This window comes from Labeo rohita, chromosome 4 (assembly GCF_022985175.1).
Source record: "Labeo rohita strain BAU-BD-2019 chromosome 4, IGBB_LRoh.1.0, whole genome shotgun sequence".
Classification (NCBI taxonomy): Eukaryota; Metazoa; Chordata; class Actinopteri; order Cypriniformes; family Cyprinidae; genus Labeo; species Labeo rohita.
The window spans coordinates 24,125,185-24,144,067 of record NC_066872.1 but is presented as its reverse complement, the minus strand read 5'-3'; the positions used below and the strand labels follow the sequence as shown (position 1 = coordinate 24,144,067).

At 34.0% G+C, this 18,883-nt stretch overlaps 1 protein-coding gene across 4 annotated transcripts in view; it reads left to right on the top strand.

Annotated features, from left to right (window-relative positions):
* The window catches only part of iqsec3a (IQ motif and Sec7 domain ArfGEF 3a), a 150,449-nt gene extending 131,574 nt beyond the window's left edge, over window positions 1-18,875 (top strand). For 2 of the 4 annotated variants that reach the window (XM_051107361.1, XM_051107363.1), the window contains 3 exons: window positions 4,142-4,234; window positions 5,712-5,758; window positions 12,911-18,875. In XM_051107361.1, coding sequence (XP_050963318.1) covers window positions 4,142-4,234; window positions 5,712-5,758; window positions 12,911-13,378 — 608 coding nt within the window. In that variant the 3' untranslated portion in view covers window positions 13,379-18,875. The remainder of the gene's footprint in view (window positions 1-4,141; window positions 4,235-5,711; window positions 5,759-12,910) is intronic. The other 2 variants (XR_007827549.1, XM_051107362.1) reach the window with 2 other exon arrangements.
* Window positions 18,876-18,883: the final 8 nt, after the last annotated feature.

Genomic DNA, 18,883 nt, shown 5'->3' with positions numbered 1-18,883 from the left:
GTTCTAGCTTAAATGCAATAATAGTTGCATTTAAATTGAATTGCATTTAAAGGAGAAGTCCACTTCCAAAACAACAATTTACAAATAATTTATTCACCCCCTTGTCATCCAAGATATTCATGTCTTTCTTTCTTCAATCTTAAAGAAATTATGGTTTTTGAGGGAAACATTTCAGCATTTTTCTCCATATAATGGACTGCTATGGTTCCCCGATTTTGAACTTCCAAAATGCAGTTTAAATGTGGCTTCAAATGATCCCAAATGCGGTTGTAAACGATCCCAGCCGAGAAAGAAGGGTCTTACCTAGCATAACGATTGGTTATTTTAATAAAAAGAATACAATGTATATATACTTTTTAATGCCGAACGCTCATCTTGTCTTACTCTGCTTGGACTGTTTTTGTTCCTGTTCATGACAGTTAGAGTATGTCGAAAAACTCCCATCTCATGTTCTCCTTCAACTTCGAAATCGCCCTGTTTCGCTGTGTTTGATCTTCTTTGCATGTTTACGTTGTAAAGACTGGGTTGGAACTTCTGCAGCGATGTGGGATGATTTTGAAATGATTTTTGAAATTGAGGGAGAAAATACGATTGGAGTTTTTCAGCATACCCTAACTGTCTTGAGTCAGAATACACAGAGTTCATGAAGAGAAAGGCAAGACGAGCGTTTGAGATTAAAAAGTATTTAAATTGTATTAATTTTTTTTTTTTTAATGAAAATAACTGATCGTTTCGCTTGATAAGAGCCTTCTTCCTCGGCTGGGATTGTTTACAACTGCATTTGGGATCGTTTGAAGCCGCATTTAACCTAACTTTCTGAAGAAAAATGGAGAAAAATGCAGAAATGTTTTCCTCAAAAAAACATAATTTCTTTACAACTGAAGAAAAAAAGACATGAACATCTTGGATGACAAGGGGGTGAGTACATTATATGTGAATCTTTGTTTTGGAAGTGGACTTCTCCTTTGAATATGATGCATAATATTTATGAAATAAATAATTTAAATACACTAAGGCTGAAAAGTTTGGACTTCCTGCTTTTGAAAGAAGTCTCTTATTTAAAAACGTTGTGAGCTATTACTATTTATTTATTTACTTGCTTACTACTTACTTGCTTACTGCAGAGATATAAACTCACAATTCTGAGAAATTAAGTCAGAATTGCAAGATATAAAATCTAAATTAAGATTTTTTTTATCAGAGTTCTAAAGTCATAATAGTTGGTTATAAACTCAGAATGGCAAAAAACAAAGCTAGAATTGCAAGATAACTCGCAATTCTCTCAGAATTGTGAGATATAAACTTGCAGTTCTGAGAACATATTAGTCTTTTTCCCTTGCATGTTCCCTCACAATTCTAAAAAAAAAGGTCAGAATTGAGTTATCTTGCAATTCTAGCTTTGTTTTTTGCAATTCCGAATTTATATCAAACTATTCTAACTTTAGAACTTTTAAAAAATCTTAATTTAGAGTTTATATCTTGCAATTCTGACTTCATTTCTCAGAATTGTGAGTTTATATCTTTGCAGTAAGCAAGTAAGTACAGTTTTTTTGTGAGGATTAGACACTTCTTTCAAAAGCAGAAAGTCCAAACTTTTCAGCCTTAGTGTATTTAAATGAATTAATTTCATAAATATTATGCATCATATTAAATGCAATTCAATTTAAATGCAGTTATTAAGTTTGAAATGTCAGAACGCACCAATTTTCAACTTCTGTTTACAAATGTGAAGGTTGCTTATTGGACGAGTTCATTTCTGTGTAATATCATCTGCTTTCTATTCTCATTGTGCAGTCTTAGCTCTTCTACTGTTTATTTACACTGCATTTTTGTAAATATGGTGTGTGTGTGTGTATGTTTGCTTTCCCTGTGCGTTTGTCCTTTAGGACTCTCACTGAGCTGTTTTGATGCTCTATAATAAATGAAATGTTTCGTTTGCACAGTTCTGTCAGGCTTTCAAATATCCTCTAAAGGAACTGAGAAGGAAAGACATGGAAGCAGGAACAGAGAAATGGCTTTTGGTTTCCATGAGGGAGAAAAACAAAAGGAAAGACAGAAAGAGAAAGGGCCATGTGCCAGTGGACATCAAAGCATGTATTCTGCTGAGGCCGGTTGGTTTTCATTACATTCTGTGCTAGAGAAAGCAAGGGTCCATGGGAAGTCTTGTGCTGTATGTGTATCTGTGTCAGCAGTTTCACTGGGAAGAGAGAGATAAGCACCTTTACTCTCTTTCAGGAATACAGCTGTTGCTGAACTGAGAGCTGTCATCTATACTGCTACACATCTTTTCTTTTCCACATAAAGGAACTTCTCTTTACACTCCAAGCATGAATAACTGCCTTTGTGCATTGATACTTTTAGTTGCATTTCATGTCTTTTTCTTGATTTTAGCTTATTTGCAGTTAATTTGCGCTGAACTAAGGCAGGCGATCTGCTGTCCTGTTCTCCGAAGATACTCTGGAGGTCTTTCTGTGACTTAATACTGTCAAATTTACTCTTTCTAAATGACAGAAATGTAGAAAAGATAATATGTCAGGAGAATATTTCAAGAATAAAAATACTGAATAGAAAGGCAAAATTGCCCAAAAGAACAAATGCTTGTTTATCCATTTTTAATAATACTTAACCCCTGTTTTTTTTTTTTTTTTTTTTTTTTTTTTGTATTTGACATACTTTTGGTGATGAAAAAAAATGAATAAAATAATAATAATAATTATTATTATTACTATTAGTAGTAGTAGTAGTAGTAGTAATTATTCATAATTATAATATAACGTGCAACAACAACAACAACAACAATAATAATAATAATAATAAAAATAATAGTAATAATTAATGTATGTGATATAATATTATAATTACTGTTACTCTTTTTTTTTATTATTATTATTATTATTATTATTTTTTTTTTTAATAATAATTAACCTATTTAAATTAGGTCAATAAATTGACAGCCTTAACATAATTACTTAAAAAAAAAAAAAAAAAAAAAAAAAGAATTAACCAACATAAAAATGTAATTGGAACAATTTAAACTAGATGTATACCTTTACTATTATTATTATTATTATTATTATTAACAATGAAGTTACTGTAACTCGTGAATCAACATGAAAACTAACAATCATTTTTAAAATAAATAATAATAGCATTCATTTGTATTTATTTATTTATTTATTTGTTGATTTGTTTTTTGTTTTATTATTATTATTATTATTATTATTATTATAAATGAAGTTAGTGTAACTTATCAACATGAAAATCAACAATCATTGTAAATAAATAAATAAATAAATAAAATAATAATAATAATAGCATGAATTTGTATTTATTTGTTTGTTTGTTTTTTATTATTATTATTATTATTATTATTATTATCAATGAAGTTAGTGTAACTCAAATCAACATGAAAACTAACAATCATTTTTGAAATAAATAATAATAGCATTAATTTGTATTTATTTATTTATTTATTTATTATTTTTTGTTTGCTTAACACAAACAAGCTTGACTATGTTTGTGTTAAGTTGACAGCCCTATTTATGCTTTTGTTTTCAGTCATTACATGAAAGCTTTTGTTGAAAATCCTTTTTTTTTTTTTTTAATCAACATGAACATCAACATGTTTTATTTCATTATATTAAACACCCTTATTCTTATTTGTGATATGTTTTCTTTCCATTTGTCTGGGCACCTTTTCAGTTCTCTGGAATAAAAGAGGACACATTTTCTCCTCCTTTTATCCTTGAATTTACTACTGTAATAAATATGTTTAATTAGGTAGCATGCTGTGTTTTAGTATCCGGATGATTGGTTGTCAGACATTCTTTGTGCACTCACAGGTTTTTATCAAGGCTTAGTCCTTTCTTATGGCTTCATTAAATCAGAAGGCATATTTCCCCTAAAAGAGTCCTAATGTAGAGCCGGAGCTTTGTTGGAAGGGGGGAAAGCTCTTTTGTAGCCTGATTAGAAATGACAGGCAATTATCATCAAGCCCTGAGTGTAAGTATGATGATTTGGAGCTCTGCTGTTTAGAGACGGACGACTTAAGGTTTAGAGAATATGAGCATGCCGTTGTGGAGCTGTTGTGTGTGTGGCATTGACTTAAAGCTCTCCTGGTCTCTTTTCACTGTCTTTTTAGGGGAGTTGGAGAAACAACAGGGAGCCAAAACTCACTCCATCAAGAACAACGGGACTCAGCTTGAGTTGAGGGGAAGACAGGGTTCTCCTTCAGGTACTTTACAGCAAATACACTCAGAAACACATTTGTGTGCTTTATTTCATATGATTTGCAAGCAGGTTTTACAGTATGTGTACATGTATGTCACAATATTATCAAAAAGTTTGGTTTAGTAAAGTTGCTTGAAGTTTTTATAGTAATATTAATTATTAATTATAATTAATAATAATAATAATAATAATAATAATAATAATAATAATAATTATTATTATTATTATTATTATTATTATTGGTTTGTTTGTTAATATTTGTTTTATTGAGTTTTCTTTTCAAAGGTTCATTCTTGATTCAAAAGGGAAAGGATATAAATGTATTTATTTATTATGCCACACAATAAATAAATAAATAAGTGAATGAATGAGTGAGTGAGTGTGAGTGAGTGAGTGAGTGAGTGAATAAATAATAATACATATTATTATTATTATTATTATTATTATTATTATTATTATTATTATTATTATTATAAAAACACAATATAACAATCGACAACAGCCACAAGATTTATTTCCAACAGCAACAATAATAATAACAATACAACAACAACAACAACAACAACAATAATAATAATAATAATAATAATAATAATAATAATAATAATAATAATAATAATAATAAACACAATATAACAGCCAACAACAGGCATCAGATTTATTTCTGTTAATAATAATAATAACACAGTATGATAGCTGACAACAGCCACCAGATTTATTTCCATTAATAATAATAATAATAATAATAATAAACACAACAAAAAACATTATATAACAGCCAACAAGAGCCATCAGATTTATTTCCTTTAATAATAATAATAATAATAATAATAATAATAATAATAATAATAATAATAATACAAATAACAGCTGACAACAGCCACCAGATTTATTTCCAATAATAATAATAATAAAAACAGTATACTAGCCAACAACAGCCATCAAATTTATTTCCATTAATAATAATAATAATAATACTTATTTTATTTCAGTTGCCAAGGCAGCATTTAAATTTTTGTTTACAAAATTAGTTTAAAGTGTTTATTTAATAATAATAATAATAATAATATAACAGCCGACAACAGCCACCAGATTTATTTCTATTAACAATGTTAACAATAACAAACACTGCTTACCAGAAATATAAATAAAGTAAAATATTCTTCATTCAAAATCTACGGTAACAGATCATGACAAAGGTGTGCAGCAGTAAAGTTAATAAATAATTCAAATAACGGAATTAAAGAGTAACCTTGGAGTCAAAGAACAAAAAAAAGTGAGTCTACCACGTGAGTCTACCAAGACATCACAAAGACTAGAATTATTATGCTTTCTAAGAGCAAATCCTGAAATGCAATGCAAAAACCTAGTGGGAAAATCATTAAATATGCATGGAGGATAAAATAAATATACTTTTTTATTTATGCATATTTAGCCACTCTTTACGCGTTAGTCTGATGTGGACTCTTTTCTTTGCTCAGGCAAACAGGAAATGAACACGTCACAGAGCGGACACAATGCAGTAGAGGTAAGAGCTCAGTGTTCTCGCAGGTAAGTCCCTACAGACCCCTAGCATCCGTCAGTAGCTTACAGATTATAGGACACATAAAGCTAGTGAACAGGAATTAACAAGCTACAACAGCCATATGTTCCTGCTGGAGTGAAAACGCAGTGTCCTCAACCAGACGACCTTCCACTTCCCCTAAAGTCATTCTAAACATTATCGCCGCCAAACCCAAAGTCGACAGCAGCCCCCTGGAGGTAAAACTCATCTGTGCACCGTTGCCCCCTTCTGTTAAATTAACATTGCAGTGTGGAGGACAATTTCAAGAGAATTATCGAAACAAGCATTTTATGCACGGTTTTTATGATCAGAAAAAGAAAAAAAGTTCAGCAGACAGTGGATAGAACAAAAAAGAAAGTCAAGTTATGTAAGCTTTCCATATTAGTGGTAGTGCTCAGAAAGTGAGTATTTGAATAAAGTACGCAAAAAAAAAAAAAATCCCAAAAATGACTTCTTGTTTGTAAACGTAATTTTATGAAGCTACACAAATACTTTTTGTGTGCAACAAAGGTCTTACAGGTTTGGAATGAAACGAGGGCAAATAATTAATGATAGAATTATCATTTTTAGATGGAACTACTGTATCCCTTTAAAGTAATATATATATATATATATATATATATATATATATTATTTTTTAAACATTATACTTCAGTACAATTAAATGCACTTCTTTTTCAAAAGGGAGCACAAGGAACATTTAGTAAACACGTTCTACATTACAGACGTTCAACATTTCCATTGTGGCAACTAGCAGAACAAGCCCCAGTGAACTCTGACATTAATCTGATGCAGCATCATCACCTCTCTGCAGGGGGATCAAACACAAACCCTACATAAAATACATTACCCAGAGGGCCGAGCGATTAGCATCATGAGGTAACACCATGTCTTGTGCATGTGAAGGAATTCAAGGACACAACTGCAAACAGGCACTGGGTCGGTGCAATTTATATTCAAACAGATGCACTTGCTCCTGTGTGAGACATGACAGCTTTCGTTTCATATGCCCACAAGTCTTAGAACCAAAATAGAACTCACGCAGTGTAAAATGTGGGAATGCAGTAAGCTCACAGAGATATTTCAGTATTCCGGGTTTATAACTTACACTCCGAAAGTAGAAAATTGGCATAGACCAGTAAATTAAATAAAGCATATTGGCTGGCGACCCTTTTTTTTTTTTTTTTTTATGAAATTAGTAAGATAAAAAAGAAAAAAAAAAAAAAAACTATAACTAATGGATGTTGTCAGACATCCTAAATAATAAATAATGCTATAAATAATAATTTGGTTAATTGAAGCAAGATGCTTTGGTTAATAAAGCAAGTAAATGAAAGATCTGTCACTGATAGATGTTGTCGGGCAGCTTTAACATTTAACACCAAACAGCATAGTAATACAACTATTAATAATAATTTTGGTTAACCGAAGTGAACTGAACTGAAGTGAAATATTAAATGACAAACTTATGCTTGAAAAACTTTGAGAATTTAAACACAGTGGTAAAGAAATGTTACCTAAAATGTTAAAAATAATGTTAAAAATGTTAACTAAAATAAAATTGTAGTTGAAGTAGAAATACTAAAATTACTAAAGGAAAAGGAAAAAGCTATATATATATATATATATATATATATATATATAGTAGTAGTAATAAGTAATAAGTGACAAAAAGCACATTACTTGAGATTACTATAACTTAAACTAAAACTGAAATCGAACTGAATATATAAAAAGTAAAAAACTGATTAATAGTTTGGGTAATGCTTTACAATAATGTGTCATTTGTTAACATTAGTTAACTAACACGAACATACAATGAACAATACATTTATTACAGTATTTATTATTCTTTGTTAATGGTAGTTAATAAAAATTCAGTTTGGTCATTGCTAGTTCGTAGTAATTTACAGTGCATTAACTAATGTTAACAAACACAAATTTTGATTTTAATATTGCATTAGTAAATGCTAGCATAAACTAAGATTAATAAATGCTGCAGAAGTAATATTCATTTTTAGTTCATGTTAACTAAATTAGTTAACTAATGTTAATTAATGAAACCTTATTTCATAAACACACATATGTGTTTTGTAAATATATATGTGTATATTTATATGTGTGTGTGTGTGTGTGTGTGTGTGTATATATATAACATAAATATATAACATAAATATGGACAATCCTGGCAATTGGGTTGTTTTGACACAGCGGTTGGGTTTAACGTTTGAGTAGTTTTACATTTATTATCACATTTAATAAACAATAATTAAATAATTAACTTTATTAAGCTTATTAATAAATCCTCTAGTAATACGATTTTTACTTACATTTTTAAATTGTTTTATGTAGTATACATTTTCCTAAAAGTTATTTAGTATTAATATCCTAAAATAAAGCCTTTAGGATGAAACTAGATAGATATTGACTTTTATTTTAGTCATAGTAATTTTAGTATTTTTGGTTACTGTATGTATTCAAATTATGGTAACACTTTACAATAAGGTTTCATTACTTTACATTAACATTAACTAAGAATAAACAATACATCTACAGCATTTATTAATATTAGTTTATGCTAGCATTTACTAATGCATTATTAAAATCTAAATTTGTGTTTGTTAACCTTAGTTAATGCACTGTAAATTAACATGAACTAGCAATGACCAAGCTGCATTGAGTTAAAGACGTTGACCACTGGGTCAAAACAACCCAGTTGCTGGGTTTGACCATATTTAACCACAATTAGTTAACAACAATTAGTGCAAATTGGTCCTTTACATAAAGTGTTAGATATAACCGAACCTCTGGGTTTGTCCATATTTAACCCAACATTGGTTGTTTTTAACCCAGCATATTTTTAGAGTGATAATATGCATGCTAATAAGCAACTTGTTAATAGTGAGAATTGGTCCTTTAAATAGTGTTATCAAAAAAAAAGTTCTAAAATCCACCAGCCCTGTCTGCTTGTTTTGTTTAGCAGGCCTATTTTCATTTCTGCTAGCATTAGATGTAGCACATTAGTGGGCTGCTATTAGCCTGAACATGATCAGAGTGGCAGCAACTTCCTGTCTGGCACTGAAAACCCTCACCTTAATCATGCCACATGTAAATGTCAGCACCCTGCGAACCCCTGAGGGGCACGGGCTGTCGGAACACATCGCAGGCAGCAGAGGGGTCAGAGGAAACGCCAGCCATGTCCTGAAGGAGTAAGAGCGACAGAGAGAGAGGGAAGCAAGGTGTCCAACTACTATAGGCTAACAGAGCCACCTGCCAGTTTAAACGTGGCAGTACTGCCATAATACTTTTTAAAATGTGTTTTAGCTGTTACGGATGGCAGTGACTGACACATGTTAGCTGGACGAGGGTTGTAAGATTGAGATGATGAGGTACATGACCTAAAAAGTGTGCTAAGATGGACACAAACACTTGAGAAGAGAGAGAAATGATGGCAGCTGAAGTGAGTTGCTGAGCTTCAGCATAGTCACTTTTGTATAAAATGCATTAATATTTCATTATTTAACAGCAGTCTGCAGTATTTCAGCTTTTTGCACTTTAAGCATTCAAAAATAGCTTTACTTATACACTGCCCTTCAAATGTTTGGAAACACCCCTGGCAAAGTGTGGTTTTGGATGATATCAGCATAGATCCTTTTTTTGGTGCAAATACATTAAAGTAACTTGACATCATCATTGAAGACCAGCAATAATAATTTTCATTTTGATTACATAATAATGGCAATATATACATGTCAAAGTCAGACATGACCCTTTGCCAGCTGTGATGCCTGGTTACTGGTTTAAATTTGGCCCAGGTTTTTAAAAGATTTTTGGGTCAGCACACCTTAATAGCTTCAACAATTGATTGCGAAATAAGTTTAGAATATAATGAATTTAGGCCCAGATTATGCAGAGCTGTAATAGCTGCTAATGGTGGATATTTTGATTAATTTAAAATTTACATTTTTTCTATGTATAAACTGTTTATGTAATAAAATATGTTCTCATAGTTTGTGTTGTCTCTTATCAGTGCAAATTTATCTCAAATTAAAAACGGATTCATGCCAATATTGTCCAAAACCCCACTTTTCTAGGGCGACAGTGTATTCTAATATTTATATATTCTTGACATATATTTAAGTCAGGTTTGGAATATGTGAAATGCTATGATAATTTCACTATAAATGCCTGAAAAGATAGGAACACTTTATTATATAATGTTACATAATCCTGAACTAATCATTATCTTAAGTTATGTCTTGAAACTTTTATTAATATTTTTGTATTCTTATTTTAAAAAATGTATTTATTGCTAATGCTGTGGTTTTCAGTGATTTATGGAATCCTCAGATACGTTTGAAATGTTAAAAGCTTCTACTAACAATTGGTAAATTATATTATTTGATAACAGGAAATTGCACTTGATATATGATAATCTATTTAAAAAAAAGTTTAAAAAGTTAATTAAATTCAGTATGTTTCGTAAAGTGAAAAATAAAAACCTAACATAACTGAGGAAAAAACAACTTATTCTAAAGTACTTTTCACATATCTGCATCTAACTACCATCTTTTGACAACTTTAACATACTAAAACTAAAATAAAAATAAAACTAGTCTTATCATCGGAGTTCTGAAAGTATTCTTTGTTTTAATGTTTCCCAAAGAGATTCTTCCTTAAAGTGTTGTAAACCATGAACCAAGCAAAGCAGTTACAAGGTGACACAACATTAAATGACTTAAACTTAAATGACTTAAATGTAAAAAATAAATAAATTATGGTAAATAAAAGGATGTAGAACGTAGGTGAACGCAGTGACAAATGCAGAAACACAGTGGTGAGAGCAAAACAACACACCGTCCACAAATTAGAAGCACAAAATGAGGATTTGTAAAGAAAAATGTAAGAGGATTCCAGTATAAGCCAAGAGGAGACTGGTTTTCCTTTGCTGTAATCAAAACTTGGTTCTTGCGACAACTATATTCACACCGGAGCTTATATTCTAAAAAATGCTGGGTTGTTTCATCTCGACTTTGGGTCAAATATGGACTATTACCCAACTTTTGGGTTCAAAATTGAAATAAAAAGTGTAATCCAACCACTGGGTTAGTCCATATTTAACCCAAAGTTGGGTTGAAACAACCCAGCATTTTTTAGAGTGTTCGCTATGCCCATAGGCGTAAATCACAGGGGGGGACATCATCTGAGGGTTGTCCTCCCTTGAAAATATCATTACAAGCGACTCTGTGTGTTGTAAACAATATAATGGACATATACTTAAACTTATACTTAAAATAACTGTGTAAGTAGTAAAACAATACAAACACAAAAAAAAAAAAAAACGTTTTAAGTTCAGAAATGTTTTGAGTCCCCCCCTCCCTTGTGGACCCTGGTCCACTGCCTGCTTTCCTCCTTTATCGATACACACACAAGTTCAGTGGGAGAGAAAAGTTCTTCAGTATTTATGTGTAAGTAACTTAGGTTGTCAAGGCTATGTTATTCACTTTAAACATTGGGTGAAGTGATTCTTTCTACTTAATACAGATAATGCTTGATCATTCATAAATTAGTCATGACAAAAAAAGATGATATCCAATGTATTTTTCTGTGAGCGATTCTAAGGTTACCAAGCTGAGACGTCCTCAGTCCCAGATGAAATACTATGTGGAGGACGCAAAATAATTCAGTAATTATAATATGACCGCGTGGTGAACCTATGAACCGAACCCATTTTTAAACACAGTCTCCATGCTGTGTACACATATCTATCATAACAAGTACAATTTGGCTGTATTATTCATGTCCCCTTCAAAAATTGGACTTCAAAACCTCAACAGCCATTCACTGCCACAGCTTGTAAGAGCCAGAGCATTTTTTTTTAAATATGACTCCATAAAAGGACAGATGGGAGTAGAAAGTTCTGCAGTTGATCTACTGACAATGTGCAAATTTCCACATCATCAAACAAGCAGAGATGGTAGTCATGTTGGTAAGAACACTGGCGTGAAATAGGTTAAGACATGCTTTTTGGGCATTGAAGAATGGTGCAAATACCAGTAAACTGTCAAGCACAAACCTTAGTAAATCACCTTGCATGATTTATTTAAACCATAAATTTAGCATCTGAAAGGAAAACTCCTTCAAAGGCATATGCAATAAGATCTCGCCTTAGAGGATTAACAGCCTCAGAACTCAAAGTAGGGAAACGTATAAATTATTGTTTAAAAAATAAAGATTTCCCTATAAAGAAAATTAATGGTGTTTTTACTTCCAGAAGCCAACCGTTGTACTCCATCGCCGTGCTAGAATCTTCTGCTGTCACCAACCAATTTTTCAACCCAACTGAAATCCCTCCACACGCTCTGTTCTCAAACGAAGTGGTGCACCGTCAGTCAATTCATGCCCTATCTCCAACAGTCAAGAAGATTGATTTAGAGGAAGGTGCCCTCACTTTAGCCATCAAGCCAACCCTCAAGAGCTAGCATCTATCCTGAGACCAAGCTAGATTAACTCACTTTGAGCTATGAACTATGTTCATCACTCCTCAAAGTCATCAATCCCAGAGGCAGTGGAAGTATCCCACAGACAAGTGTCATTGTCAGAGCCCAGGAGACGATTAGGAAGAGTGAAAAGGAATTGTTCGCAAGTCCAAGCAAAATCTTGTTTAGTTCCCGAACCTTAAGTATGAGAAATACTGATGGCATGCATTTGGATGTGTGTCGTCTGTAGTTGTCCAATTACCCCCTTCCCATTGTTTAACCTATCCCACCCTTTCTTGTCCCCCTTCTTCCCTGAAGTGTTCTTCATTCTCTATTCCCATAATGCTCTAGTGGTTTCCAAGGGAGACACAGGGGCCCTCAGTGTCCTCTTAATAACCACCACGCACCTTGTAGACACAAACACACGGTCCCCCAAACCCTCCACATCTGCATCCCCGATTCCAGCTTCCCACCCTCTGTCCGAGTCGCAAGACACCAAGCAAACCCCTTGTGCCACGTCCACACGCAACACTTTGCGCATGTCTATTGTGATGTGTGTTCACCGGAGGGCTGATGGCGGTAGAAGGAGAACAGTCTTATAACATATGATGCTATCTCTGACTGTTTTCTAAACTAGGTGTCAATTCACAACAGGCTTCAGACGTACCAGCTCAACGCGGCACCGCCGAGCCCTGAGAGCGCCGCCCTTCTCAACCACCAGAGGGAGCTCTTCCAGCAGCCTCCGTTGCAACGCGCCAGCCCCACACCCTCACACTCCTACCAGCCCGTGGCCCTGGCCGAGATACGACCCGATACGCTCATCCAGTGCCAGCAAATCGTCAAGGTCATTGTCTTGGACAAAGGCGGTCACGGCCGCATGGAGGCGTTCCTCAGCCAGAGCCCCACTCATCACCAGCTCATCCAGTCTGTTGTCTCCACGCCAGTGCGCTCACCCGATGGAGGAAGCAACCAGGGGGGGAACGACGGTTCGCAGCCACCCTTGCCTCCACCGCCACCGCCGTATAACCACCCTCACCAGTATATACCCCCAGATCCCCGCCTTGCACTGCAGAGGACCCCAAGTGGCTCTCGTAGCCTGATGTAGAGTCCAAAACGATAACTATAAAACACTCCAGGCGCACTTTTGACAGTATTTATCTACATATGTATATACTTAAAAGAAATATAATGAAAAAATGCTATCTATATGCATATATTTAAGGTAAGAGACATTTATTGACTTTGCAGACCCGTGAAACAACCAATAAGAAAATATGATTTACCTAATTGCAGTGTATTTTCAAACGTTATGTAGTTTTAACAAATTTCTATAACGGTTTTCGTCTTTCTGGACACTCTCTGAGGTTATATCGTTGAGTACTTGTTCTTGACAGGATTTCTCTGGTGCATTTTGTTATAGACAAAATGATTTAACGAAAAAATGTGACCCATGACAACATTCGGTTCAATTCCACCGACACTTGCTTTTGTGTGGAAGCTGGTTTTACGTGTAAAATCACCCTTTTTGGCTTTTATTATCTTACTGATAAGTCTATTTAGTGTGTGTGTGTGTATGCTTTTGACTGGAAAATGATATACGTGCCAAAATGAGGACTCCCTCCACCGTGGACTTTTTGCACTGTTGAACGCTTAGGGCTAGAGCAAACATTTGTGCTTATATCAACGATCATTTAGATTCCCTCTAGGTACACAAACATTTTTAAAAACCTTTTAAGCCGTACCATTAGCCACAAACTGTTTCTTCCCCCACTTCTTATGTGGCCGATGTTGTATTCCTGTGAAATGTGAATTACTTCCTAATTATCACCTGTCTTTGAAAATGTCTTTTATGTCACTCCTTTTAACTGAAATGTGTGTAAATTGAGAATGTAGAAAGTTTTGATGCTCTTTCACATGACTCACGTCAACCTTCCCCAATGTGTCTGTGCACAGGTCATATGTTACAACATGACTCTCAAAATTAAGATTATTTCAACTTTGACCTCATCTGCTGATGATATTTTTAAAATATAACCAGCAATTACCAGACAATTTGCATGAATTATTACGTGAGCAGTGCCAATGATAAAATGAAAACAAGACAGATGAGAAGCGTTGATCAAGACAACATCAAAAAGCATACCATATCATGATATTTGCATTTTGTCTTTTTTGTTTTAGTACCTGAAATATGAAAAAAGTTATGCAAACTTAAACATAAACATCATCAAAAATTAGTGTTGAACACATTTTTTTTTTATGCTGCAATCCCGGCAGACTTCCACAATATGGTATGCTTTATTAGGCGTACACTATTGCTTTTCCACAGTGATTCAGTGAACTAAATTAAATGGTAAATGGTTAAATGGTATAAATGGTACAAGTATAAATGGCCTGTTTTGGAAAATGTAGTGTGCATTTAAACTGGATTTTGGGTGGTTAGTAATTGGGGCGCAGGTTTTTGTGCTGAAATGTTGGCGTTGTGCTAACTGTGTAGTGAAATTGCTAAAATGCCAGCAATCCTTCTGTGATGCAGCGGTGCAAACAGAGGGATTTTATCCAGTTTAAAGCTCAAATATGTGTTACCTCTTCCATTGGCTTTAACTATGTTCACTATTTACTGCCTAGCAACTTCGTGAAATTGCTTTTGCCTTTGACGGTCAAAGTTCATAGAGGGTTGTGTTAAAGCCCTGACACGGGTCATGTGAAAGAACTTTTAATGTGTGGCAACGTATCACGGCTCAATGATGGAAAAAAGAGCCAGTCACAGCCACCGAACGGCTATAGCTCTCACGCTCAGGAATTTCAGAGAGTACCTGAAAGAAGACTGAGATCTTTTAATGCTTGTACTTGAACTTTATGTAGCAACTTGGAACATATAAGGCCCTTGCGAAAAGGCCATTTGATCCCAGCAACCATCTTTGGACACAATGTGTTTGTCTGACATTCTGTGAAAAGATGACAGAATGTTACATCACTGTCATCACGTGACTCAGACATTGTAACATGGTCTCATAGTGTTACTCCTTCATCAGTACTCACAACTATATAAAACGCCCAACACCATCAAACTCTGCTGTTTGACTCCTAAAACTCTTGTCTGAAGCTTTTCGAGAGCCAAGTGACACTTGAAACATCAACTTAGATGCACATTGTTGGCACAAAACACTTTAACCTGAATGTTTGTCTGGTTTGGTCTGATTTTATCAGCTGAATGGAAAACTAATCAATGGTTTATTTTGTTTTGCTTGTATGTAGCTATCATATATCAGCATATAAAGCAGCAACGAATTAGCTCTGATAAATGTTAACTACCCACAGTCCAACCATTTCTGATAAAGGTTGTCATGAACATATTTAAAGTCAACATGAAACATAATTTACCAACTATTTTGCATCCATAATATAACATGTTAAGGATGTGTAAAGTGATACATTATATTTAATGAAAAATCTGGGACTAAGGATGGAGTAATGGAGGCAGACTTAAATTCGGCTTTACCATCAATCGAATATGAAGTTGAAATTTATCCTTGATAGCAAATCTGACATTGCCTAAATAGCTATTGTCACAGCCAGTGAGGGGTCACAGCCATGGTAATATTACCTGGGAAAAGGTAGTTGTTTCAGAGGCACAAAAGCCAGGAATGTGTATTAATTTGATTTCATGTTGACTTTAAGCTGTAGTATTTATCGTAACACCATTGACGTGTCATAAGTAGCTGTGTGTCCAATTTCCTCTGTTTTCTTATATGATAGGGTGTTTGTTTCATAATTATATCGCTGCTGTTTGGAGCTCCCAATCTGATCTTTGTTTCCTCTTCTCACTGTGTCTTTATTTCCAAGTGTGGTGATAATTTGGGATGGCGGACACCAGGTGCTTCATATATTTGGTGAGAAACTCAATACATGAGTGTATTGCATATCCTGGACCTCAGCAAATTGTCTATCCCTCTATTCTTAATTTCTGCTCCAAAAAACATGAACTTCCCAGCCTTGGTTTCCATATGTTTAAGGTAAAGGAATAGTTCATTCGAAAATGGAAATTCTGTCATTATTTAATCCTCTTCATATCAAAGCCTGTTGTTGCGTCAGAGTTAAAAAATAAAACTTAATGTCACAGAATTGCTTCATATCTAATTGCAATAAATGTAACTTCATATCTTTATTTCTGTTCTGTTTTCATCAACCCAGGCTAATTGGAAAAACGTGTGATGGCATTTCTGCAAAATTATACTATGTTGCTTTTTGGATGTTTCATTGCGCTTTTAAAGTAAAATGTCAAGCATGTTAATTTTTTCTCCAAAATAGATGAACATGATTGTGCAAACATTATATTACATTGTTTTTTGTACATATTGCTGCAGTTTGGAAATGTGCACTAAATGTGCAACTAAACCAGTAGTATTAAAACATGAGTTTCCTAAAGCAACCAAGCTTTCTCCTAAATGTTCTTGAGCTTTTTCTCTATGGATAATGCACAAAGAACCACACATAATAAGTCTGTATTCAACCTGACCTCATGACGAAAATTTACCTGTGGAAACTTTTTTGCGAGACGCAAAAAACAGAAATGTCCAGTGAGTGGCGCTAAAAGAGTGTTTTTTTTTTTTTTTTTTTTTTTTTGCTGGAACAGATGAACGTACATATGGTATGTTTTATGTGACGTTGGTTTTGTACGTGTCATTACAGTTCTCACTTGAAATGTTGAAGTGTTGTGCCAATTTTCGCTGAAATCGCTACATAATTGCCTAATCCTATCCCCTCCCTCACACCTAACCCTAAACCTACCAATACTAGGCGCGTAGTAATCTGGTGGGGGTCAACACTGGAAAGCGAAACATATGGAGCTGTAATCATAATTGTGTATGAAAACGATTACAGGTGCTTGCTGTTTTACCGCCTCTAGTGTTAATTCCTGTTGGAAACTGCAGTGATATGTACTTATTGATACGTATTTCACGTTTTGCGAAAACTTCAGGTATATTAGTACAGGTATATTTTAGTCATTTTTCCAATGAGCTTGTGTTGGTTTTCATAAATGTCACAATTGTATTGGAAAGAATGTTGTGAATATTCTTCAAAATATGTACTGCATACAACATAATAGCATACATGACATGAGGGTGTGTAAATAATGACAGAATCATTTACAGATCTGGCCTTGGAGTAACAAACAGCTGTCACAGAGAACTGTCTTCTCCTTTATCAAACATTTAAACAGCAGCTTAGTCGGGAAAATAAATATAGGTGAATTGCACAACCAGCTCTAAAATGGTGAAAGAATCAGTGCTAGTTTCTTTTCTATGAAATACTGAGTGACAGGAGTTCACTTTTTGTCTTTCTCTTTTCGTAGCCTTGCATTTGGCCCCTGAGGGAGTTGGCGTGGAGGTGATGGAAACAGGGAGCCAGATGAATTGTGCATGACCCTGGTTTTGAAGAGTTTATTATGCTTGAGCGAATGTGCCCTGGCTAGCAAATAAGATGTGATCTAACCCAACAGATGAGCGTTGAATTAAAACCCTTCACACAACCAAAGGCTACGATGCTAACGCTAACCTTGGTTTAGCCTGCAGAAGGGCTGTTGCACTGGTGTGTTATGCTGCCTTCAAGTCCTGTTAGAATGATTGTATTTATGAGATGAGTGCAAATGAGCGACACCGCAATATTGTAATCATTATTAGATTGTATGTTATGTGAAAATGCGACTTCTGTGTTTTTTGACATTCTCGTGTGATAAAACATGGATAAATACATGAGTAAAGCATACATTGTTACATACTAATGTGCATTCTTTCACTTTGTTTTGTAGCAGCAGCGTAAAAAAACATTCAGAAATGAAGACAAGAAAAAATAAATAAATAAAGGGCCAAAAAAATCACTTCTTGTACTTAGAATTTCATAACTCATCCCAGGAGAACTTGAAGGCAGTATAACATCAACGTTTATTAATGCTAATTTTGAGATTATTTATAAGTGTGTTTGAAAGACCGTCAGTCCCAGTCTTATGAAAATTAACACCATGGTTTTATTAGTAAAAGTGTAGTAACCATTTTTTTTTTTTTTTTTTGGGTGTATCGACTACCATTTGTATAACCACAGTTTTTTTCTACAAATACCATGGTTAAACTATGGTTAGTGTAGCAAAACCATGGTTAATTTGTGGTTTAGCTATAGTATTTGTACTATTTGTAGTAAAACCATGTTTAATTTTCGTAAAGGCATTATCCAGTTGTTGGTCAGTATGGCAGATTTACACAGTATTAAACATGCTTTCCATTTATTACAGATTTACATGAGTGGTCTTGCTTATTAATTTTCTGTCCTTTTCAGACTGACGTGAGTAGTTTGTTGTATCCACACATGATAGAGCCTTTTTGCAACTGTAATGCAGAGCTATGGATCAACGCAGGTCCAAAGTCACTAAAAGTGGTCAGCTAACTAATAGTGTCTATTTTTTTTTCCTGTCAGATCTGCTTCTAAAATGGAAAGCAGTACTAAAATATCACTGTGCATATTGCTTTTGGTTTTTATACTGCTGCTGTGCCCTACTGGATTGTTAGTGTTTGTCAAAGTATGCAAGAATAAAGTAAGACCATAGTTCCTCTCA